The 10,384-nt window shown below is 35.1% G+C and overlaps 1 protein-coding gene across 1 annotated transcript in view; it reads left to right on the forward strand.

The window, feature by feature from the left end:
* LOC132639894 (receptor-like protein EIX2) overlaps positions 1 to 7,862 on the forward strand; it is a 38,053-nt gene extending 30,191 nt beyond the window's left edge. The window contains exon 6 of the mRNA XM_060356279.1: positions 5,257 to 7,862. Within this exon, the coding sequence (XP_060212262.1) occupies positions 5,257 to 7,862 (2,606 nt within the window). The remainder of the gene's footprint in view (positions 1 to 5,256) is intronic.
* Positions 7,863 to 10,384: the final 2,522 nt, after the last annotated feature.

A 10,384-nucleotide genomic window follows, 5' to 3' on the forward strand; every position in this document is an offset into this window, starting at 1 on the left:
ATCTTTTCTGACTATTGTCATGGATCAATCTTAGGGAAATCACGCCTCTCTTAAATAAAATATTGAAATACCTAACCCCAAGATTTCTATACACTTTAAAATCATGTCAAACTATGCACATCTGGGCAAACACTTAATCACACGACCTGAGAGGGAACTGTCAGCTATTCTTATCTCATAGTAATACCTACTTGTTGTAGTAACTTACTAACGTAGTACTTTCTAGTTCTAACCTGATTAAACTTGAACCAACTGAAATCACGTCCTCTGCAACATCAAACTTGTCTGACTCTTATGAATATTTTTTTTGTCATTAGGCCCTTTTCTGTCCAAACTATCGCAAGCAGTTCATGCCTGTTGCAGCCAACTTCATAACCTATTATTCCTTAGGGTCTCAAATCTGATCTATCATCCTCATACTTGTCGTTCTATGGCCAAAATCAAAATAAACTTATTCCTTAAGGTACAGAACATACATATATACTACCGTGCGAAAACCTGCCCTTCAGTAGGTACTACCACTAGGTAAATTACTTCATGCGTGATTTGGCGAGTCTTGGGTCTTAATCCGGACTTAAAACATGGGGAGACTTTGTTGTAGTAATCATTGGAAAGACTTTCACTTTGCACCCATAGGAATCACTGTATACTCACATGCCACACACAAAAAAAAAAAAATCCAGATACACTGAAAATTAAAGATCTGATAGCCAAATAACTGAATATTGGTGTACTGAATAACCATAACCCTACTAACTGCAAGACTGTATAACTGATAACTGAGGTGAATTGATAACTATAAAACATGATACTACCTTGGTCCTTTCTGATAAGGGTTATGTTCTGGTCTATAATGACTATGAATTTTGTCCCACTCTCAATATCCTCTAAACTCTCATCTGTCGCCAATATGTATCACCTGATAGGTAATCATCCTCACTTGGACCTTTGATTTCCTGCTTGTCGCTTGCGCATTCGATACGTTTTGAATTTTATAGGAAGAGAATGTTATTGTTCTTAGATTTGTGGCACGAGTTAGGAAAGTTCCTGAATGAATGGCTCTAATTGCACGATCTAGAGTATGAAAGAAGTGAGTCAATCCTAAATGTCTTGGTAGTTAACCATTTATATGTGTGGCCGCACACAAATATAAAGAAAACTCCACTAGACATGGTCCTAAGACACTTGAACCTAGGCTCTGATGCCAAGCTTTGTCACGCCCCGAATCACATCCTGGGCGTAACACGACACTCGATGCCTTACTGCATGTAGCTGAGCGAACCACATGGCTTGCTGAATCATCAGGAGGCATAACATGAGTGGAATATGACATAAACATGATGAGCCTTAATAAACATGAGGTTTCAAAATGTCAAATAAAAATACTTGTTTAAAACATGAATGTGGATTTTCATAAATGCTGAGCCAAAGATGGCTAAATGATTCTGATTATCACTAACTGATTATTCTATAAAACCTCTAACATGAATCTGAACTGCTAAATATAACTGCTGGGATAAGGCCCCCAACAGACCTTAAATACATAGCTAACATAAAGTAAATAATGACTAAACCCAGAAGCAGATGGGGCTCATCAGCAAGCTGATACGGGTAAAGTCCTACTGGGCAGATGCATCGTCCAGTAAATCCGTACCTGCATCGTAAAATGCAGGCCCCCGGGCAATAGAAAGGGGACGTCAGCACATTGAATGTACTGGTATGTAAAGCAACTGAATGAAATAAACATGGCACATGAAATAACATGATATGACCGGAAACTGAAACCTGGTCATGAACATGGACAAGAATACATATATATATATAACATGATTAAAAATATTTTTGGGAAAGCATTAGTATAACCGACATGTAACCACCACGTTAACACGTGGCGTCTGATCTCTACCCGATCAGCTAAGCCGTCCTTTACCTTGCCGGTGTACAAGACGTGAACATGAAATGAATGGATCCAAATCCCTCAATGGGAAATATATGATGGAATCGTCTTACTAGGCGGAGCGATCCTTATCCTAAGTTGGTATACGTAGTTTCAGGTATAAAACCTTCTCGGTAATATGTGCAACTCCCAATAACATGAGCATGATATAGTTGGTTGAGAAGCCCATAAATTTAGTAAGAGCATGATTTGTATTATAACATGGATATCTTGTATCATAACATGGATAAAGATTATATAATTTATTTGCATGAAAACGTGTAGACATGTAGGATATTCATGAAAGTAAGCATAATATTTAATAACTTGCATGTGGGGAACCCATGGAATGCAATATATGGGTTTTCATGGATTACGGACGGATTCCCAATAATCAAAATAGAAGATTAGTAATACAACAACAAATATATTGTTCAAACATTGTAAATCATATACATGAACTTAGGGTTTTTAGGAACTTGGCTAAAAACCCTAGTTTAGTGAACTCTAGCATAATCATGGAAGAACGTGGCGTGGGGAAGAAAAAATATGCTCCCACACATAGATAGAAACCCTACATACCTGTAAAAACTCAAATCCAACGAACTAAAAAGACCGCAAAAAATCTAGCTTTGAATTGCTTGGCAAGGATTTACCTTGGAAATCCTATGTTTTGGTTGAAGAATCATGTTACAATTCATGAATTAATGTTAGAATTACTTAAGAAAAGTTAGAGCGATCTTACCTTGACGTGGGAAGATGAGGAGAGGAGGAAAACGACCGCTTAGGGCTTTAGAACGAAGTTGGAATGTCTGATAAATGAAATTTCGAGTTCAGTGTTGAATTTATAGCATGGGGAATTTTGGACCCCCCAGGCTTGCCGAGCGCGGTCTATGGCTTGCTCCTGACTCGCTCCCTTGTCCAATTTACACTTAGATGATTTTCTTTAATTTTTCCCACTTGACACGCATACTTTTCAATTCCTAGTCTAAAACATTATACATTAATCGTGAAAGTGCTAGAAATAATACTGCCATCGCAGTATATTTATATACCATGATGGTATCATGGAGGACTAAGAAAAGTACTGAAACAGTCCTTCATGATACCATCTTAATATATTTATATACCATGATGGTATCATGGTCCTGAGGAGTGTCTCATTGAAGGATATATATATATATATATATATATGATGGTATCATAGAGGTTTTTTTTTTTTCTAAAAAAGTGTGTCATTTTTAATAAATGAACATGATCATTCATAATACCATCTCAGTATATTTATATACCATGATGGTATCATGGAGGACTAAGAGAAGGACTGAAGCATCTTCCATGATACCATCATGATATATAAATATATTGAAATGGTATCATGGAGGACTAAGAGAAGGGCTGAAGCATTTTCCATAATACCATCTCAGTATATTTATATACCATTTTGGTATCATAACTGGGGGTATTTCGGATATATATTTTTAATTTTTTCTAGAGTACGAGCGGGTAATTTTTTTTATTTGAGGGGCATGCATGATCTTTCCCCAAGTTTACAAGGACAAGTTTATCAATGTGGTACACTAAATAAAGTTGTGGGGAAGACTTGCTAGAGTCCTTTGGACTTAATCCACACGTTTTGGAGTCAAGCAGTCAACATCTACATGTATCATCTTTCTAAAACTAAGCATTAATCTTCAACTATTATACAGTTCTTAATATCCATATATACATGTTGACTGGCCTAGCAAAAATATAAGACAAGCAGCTACTTGACACACATACTTTTCAATTCCTAGCCTAAAATATTGTACATTAATCGTGAAAGTGTTAGCAATAATACTGTGGGTTCTCTTGTTTATTATTTTGACAAAAAAAAATTCCCTATTTTTTATAGTGGACTTTTAGAGCATCCGTTATGAGTGGACTCTAATTTCCAACAGATAAAATAACTTTTAAAAAAAAACAAATCAATAAAAAAATAATGCTACATAAAATAAAATGAAGAGAGTTATAACTAGTCAAATAGCTAACAAAGTTTCCATTCTAACTACTACTTATATCCAAATATAAGTGGATAATAAGAGGCCAATTGTACGTGAAGAATAGGACACCAGAGTTCTTTCATCAAACCAAATTGCCAAGAAACTTCGCAGAAAGACTACACCTTGGCGTATTAAGTGGGTTTGCTACTTTTAGCGTACTTTTTTTGTTGTTGAGAAAACTATTCAATTTGACAGCTCAAAGTAAACTAAATACTACTCCCTCTATTTCAATTTATGCGAACCCATTTGACTAGGCATGGAGTTTAAGAAAGTAGAGAAGACTTTTAAACTTGTGCTAATAAATGAGTCACATATATTTTGTGTGGATATAAATCATTGCATAAAGGTAAATTATTTTCAAATATAAAAAGAGGTCATTCTTTTTTGCACAGACTAATATGAAAATAGGTTCACATATATTGAAACAATGGAAGTATTAATTTTCTTAATATTTTTTCTCATCGAAGGACTGAAACAGTCCTCCATGATACCATCACAGTATAAGTATATAAGACGGTGGTATCATAGAGATTTTATTTATTTATTTTTAGAAAAGTGTGTCTTTTTAAATAAATGGACATGATCATCCATAATGCCATCTCAATATATTTGTATACTATAATGGTATCATGAATAACTAAGAGAAGGACTGAAGCAGTTTTCGATGATACCATCTCAGTATATTTATATACCATGTGGTATCATAATTTGGGGCATCTCAGATAAATAGTTAATTTTTTTGGGGGTACGGAAGTAATGGGGGTATGGGCGGGTAATCATTTTAGTTTGAGGGGGCACACACGCTCTTTCCCCAAATTTACGCACAGATAAATTCGATTTCTAAGGGCAAAGAATAAAAACCAGCCCATTAGAAGGGATAAAATTAACGACCAGCCCCATTTGAAGGGCAAACCGTCAACTACTTCATATGGGCGGTGTACAGGCATGGCCCAAACAGAGACACTAGATAAAGTTGTAGAGAAGACTTGGAGTCCTCTTGACTAATTGATTAATATATACAATTTAAAAGGAAGAGAAAAAAAAATACTTTAGAATCAACAAGTCTTCGAGTCAAACTGTCAATTCTACAGTTCTTAATATCTATATATACATATTGCCCGGCCTAGTAAAACAAATACAAGCAAGCAGCTACTTGACACACATACTTTCCAATTCCTAGTCTAAAACATTGCACATCAATCATGAAAGTGTTAGTAATAACACTATGGGTTCTCTTGTTTCTTATTTTGATAAATACCAAGTTTGTTGTTTGTGTAGGCATTTGTAGAGAAAGTGAGCAACGAGCGTTGGAGAGCTTGAAGAAAGAAGTAGATAATCCCTCAGATCTTCCCTCTTCTTGGGTTGTTGGAAAAGATTGTTGTGAATGGGAAGGGGTCGTGTGCAACAATCTAACTCGTCATGTGATTGAGCTACACATATGGGTAGAATCGAGATTCCAAAGGATCAATAGCCTTGAGGGGCTGCCAAGTCTTTTGAATCTTGAGAAGCTGGAGATGAGCAACGTGGATCTTAGCAATGCTACTGAATGGTTACAGGTTATTAACATGCTTCCTTCTCTGGTTGATCTTCGTTTATACAATTGTAGTCTTCATCATATAACACCCCTACTTCATCACAATTTTTCTTCACTTGAAACCCTCGATCTTTCTTGGAACAACTTTAGTTCTCCTATTCCCAATTGGGTTTTCAACCTCGCCAGTCTCGTTTCTCTTAATTTCAGTAGTAGTAAATTTACTGGCCCGTTTCCTGACGGTCCAGTTAACTTGACTTCTCTCACATCCTTCAGGGCTTCTGATAACTCTTTCAATTGTCTTTTACCCACGTGGTTGTTTGATCTAAATAAACTTGAATATATTGATCTCAGTGGGAGTGGACTTAAAGGTGCAATACCGAGTAAGAGCGAAAACATAACAAAACTTAAACATCTCTATCTTTCTGAAAATAACCTCAACTCCACTATACCAAATTGGTTCTACCGATGCAAAGATCTAGAGTCAATTTACCTTAGTGAAAACCATCTTGAGGGAGTAGTTTCAAGTCTGATTTCAAATTTGAGCTCATTAACTCGTATTGACCTTTTAAATAATATGCTTTCTGGAAAGTTACCAAATGTAATTGGAAAGTTGGAGAAATTAGAATATGTTGTTCTCTCAGATAATTTATTTGATGGAGAAGTATCTGAATTATTCAACGGTAGGAGTAATTTCATTTCAGCGGAAATTGGAAATAGTTCTTCTTTGAGGGAATTGAGACTAGAAAACAACAAACTCACCGGAACTCTTCCAAAAAGTCTCGGCCAACTTTCAATGCTAGAATACTTTTTCATCTCTAACAATAGGTTGGAAGGTGTTGTAACAGAAAGTCATTTCTCTGAATTAATGCAATTATCATACTTCTCTGCTTCTAGAAATAATCTGACTCTAAAAGTGAGTGAAAACTGGATTCCACCTTTTCAAGCGACGAGGATTCAAATAGGCGGCTGGAATATAGGCCCTTTGTTTCCCATGTGGCTCCGAACTCAGAAGTTGATATGGGAAGTTGACATATCAGATGGTGGAATAGAAGGTGAGGTTCCAACTTGGTTTTGGAACTTGTCTTCTCAAATTCGATTTCTCAATCTTTCTCACAACCAATTTGTTGGTGAGGTTCCAATCATCGCAACACCTTCTTGGTCAGATGGACAAGGGGGTCCTTGGTTGATGTACTTGGGTTCCAACAATTTTAGTGGACCACTGCCATTGATTTCAACCATTGTAACTGAGCTAGATCTCTCGAACAACTCTTTTTCAAAAGGTTTATCTAACTTTTTGTGTGAAGCAAAGAATGGATCTTATAAGTTGGAAATTTTAAACCTCGGGGGAAACGATTTATCAGAAGAAATTCCTGACTGTTGGATGAATTGGCCACAGTTGACAGTTTTAATCATGAGGGACAATAACTTGATTGGAGGCATACCGAGATCCATGAAGGTTTTGAGTAATTTGCGATCCTTGGACTTTCGAAGAAATAGACTTAATGGTCCATTTCCTTCATCCTTGGGAAACTGCACAAAACTGCATAAAATAGATTTAGCTGAGAATGAATTTGTTGGGAAATTACCATCTTGGTTGGGATTGAGGTTTCCAACCTTGATAGTCCTTATCCTTCGGTTCAATAAATTCGATGGTGAATTGCCTCAACAACTTTGTCACCTCAAAGATCTTCAGATCTTAGACCTTGCAAACAATACATTCACTGGAATCATACCAAGGTGTATTAGCAATTTCAGTGCAATGGTCAAAGGAAAAACGGAAGTGGAAGATTATTTTGATGAGTTAAATTATTCCTATTATATTGGAGTTTTGAGAGAGAGCGCAATGGTGATGACTAAAGGCAACATGTACCAGTATGACACCATTTTGGTGTTGTTTACAAGTATGGATATGTCTAGCAATTATCTTTCTGGAGATATTCCTACAAGTCTAACACGTCTTGAAGGATTAAAATCGTTTAATTTTTCCAAAAATAACCTAACTGGTAGGATTCCAAATGGCATTGGGGACATGAAAGCATTGGAATCTGTTGATCTTTCGGAAAATCAACTTTATGGTCAAATCCCACAAAGCTTTTCGAGTTTGTTCACTTTGAGCTACTTGAATCTATCTGATAACAATTTATCAGGTATGATACCATTGAGCACTCAACTTCAAAGCTTTGATCCCACGAGTTTTCAAGGAAACAAACTCTGCGGGCTTCCACTCTTGGTGAATTGCAGTTCAGGTGGTAAAACTCCAAATCATGAGTATGAAGAAGATGAGAGTGACAAAGATGAAGTGGATTGGTTCTACATTTCAATGGCAATAGGATTTGCACTAAGCTTTTAGGGTGTAAGTGGATCACTGCTTTTCAAGAGATCGTGGAGACATGCTTATTTTCGCTTCTTAGACCGTAGCTGGGAAATGTTGCTTGCAAAGGCTCCGATATGTTGATAGATATGGCCAAGGATTTTACTATTCTCAAAAATTAGTTTGTTTACTTACACTTCTCTTCAATAAATAATGTACAAATTTGTTATCAAGTTGTTTCATTTTGTGTTCAAAACTCACAATGGAACAACTGTTAAGGTGTTTTGTCATACAATATCAGGTTTTTCAATTTAATAGAATTAGCTTAACAGGTAGTTCAATAAGTTTGAAAAACAAATTCTTATCATTCAATTTTCAGAATTAAGCCAACGAATTCAATAGTGTCCCTCGATCTCCCGCTCTACCGATATTTTGAAACAAAACAATTTTTCAGATTTAAGATTTTCTCGGAGTATTATAGATTCACCAATATTTGTCCTAGTTGATTTGGTTGTGTTTGAATGACCTACTAAGGAAATAAAATACTTCTTATGGGAAGAAACTTCATTTCAAAGTTTGAACTTTCCTAACGAAAAACCAAAATGAGAGAAGGAAATATTTAAGTCAATTCAGATGTTTATTTCTTAAATTCTTGCATTAAATTTTATATATTAGAAAGCTACATAAATAAGTATTCCCTTTTTCTCAATTTAAGCGAGTAACTAGAAAAATTTTAAAAATAAAAGAAATATTTTTGAAACTTACAGTAAAACAAGTCATAAATTTTCAAGGGTAAAATGAGAAGTTTAAACTTAAATTATTATTCCTTCCATCCCAATTTATGTGACGATAATTGATTTTGATACAAAGTTTAAAAATAAAAGAATACTTTAGAAACTTGTGATCTAATTTAATGAGCAACAAATATTTATATGACAATAAATCACCTCATTATAGGTAAAATGAAAAGTTAAAAATTTAAACTTATATTAAATATGAAAGGCATCATTTTTCTTGAGACTGACTAAAAAGGAAAGAACATATTATAAATTGAATAGAAAGAGCACTAAATATAAATGTGTCATTTTTTTGGACTAAGTAAAAAGAAAAAAATATCACATAGAATAAGAAAGAGAGTACTGTAATACTTCTTACGTTCACTTTTACTTGTTCACTATCTGAAATATAGTTTTTCACTTTTACTTATTCACTTTAGCATATCAAAGGAAAAAAAATCCTATTTTACGGTAAAACATTTACCCTTAATACTAACTGTCCATTCCCCAAATCATCCCAAGGCCTTTTGAAATGCTTAATAGTCATGGATATCATGGTAAATATGCACTTCATTTATTATTTTTCAGGGGAGTACAAAATCCATCGTGACCAAATAAAAGTGAACAGAGGACTATTATTATAGCCAAAACTATTCGAAAAGATCATTGATGAACTGAAGACTATTTTGTCTCCCAAACAATAATAATACCATTGCTCTCTACTGTACCAGATTCTTGATCCAGTCTGAAAATGCAAGGACAATATTTTCCCACCAGCTTTCACATGATTGTTTATTGCTTAGTGAACAGAAAGCACATGGAAAAAACCACAAACATTGTATATAAGGTAAAATACCAAATCTAAACTAGTAAAACTAAAAGGCCTAAAATACTATACAAAGTGAGTCTCAAAGACTATAAACAGTAGGAACCCAACAGAGATAAACTTGATGCAATCTTTCTGCCAGTAACACTACTTAATGAGATTTCATCAAGTGAAGCGCAAAGGTTCCTCTATTTATCATGTATGATGGCATTCAAAATAGCACGGTAGACCATGTCAATGAATTGGTCATCCAGTTAAGGGAATAGAGACGACGATCAGATGCATAAAGAGACCACTGAATAATTTATACCAAAGAGAAAATTAGGCTCCAGAAAAGCAAGAAATTGAAGTCCATGTAGCCTTGGCAAGTCCCTATTAACTTTGTCCCTGAATCTCAAACTCGCTATTAGTTTTTACGCGTTGTCTGGACTCGCATTTTCCAGTGATATTATTTGGCAAACTTATATTTTCCAGCCAACTTCTAATAACTCTCCTACAAAATCTGAGTTTTGGTTGGTGACAAGGTACCTCTTTTTTCAAGAAAGGTGCATGTTATATAGGCGAAAAGTTGAAATAAATATCAATGAACTACAGTGCTTGGACAGCTTTAGTCTATAGTCTCTGTATAGCTTCAAAGTTTGTCTTGACATCCTATTTTCTTTCTATTTAAATAGCTCTTCTCGTCTTCTTTCAATTTAGGAAACACTTATTTCCTTCTGTCTAATATATAAACTCATCCTTCTGGAATAGAAAATGGTCTGGACCTTCTGGTCCTAAAGTGACAATCCAGGGGTGGAATTTTTAGCTTTGTAACCCCACCCGAACTAGCAGGCATACTTTGGATCAATATCGGTTGGTATCATACTGACTCATTCACTAGACAACTCAAAAGGTAATGGTTCCAAGACTAATCATAAGAAATGAGGAAGCATACTTCCATCAGCATCGTGTGTGTATAT

Source organism: Lycium barbarum, chromosome 5, assembly GCF_019175385.1.
Source record: "Lycium barbarum isolate Lr01 chromosome 5, ASM1917538v2, whole genome shotgun sequence".
Lineage (NCBI taxonomy): Eukaryota > Viridiplantae > Streptophyta > Magnoliopsida > Solanales > Solanaceae > Lycium > Lycium barbarum.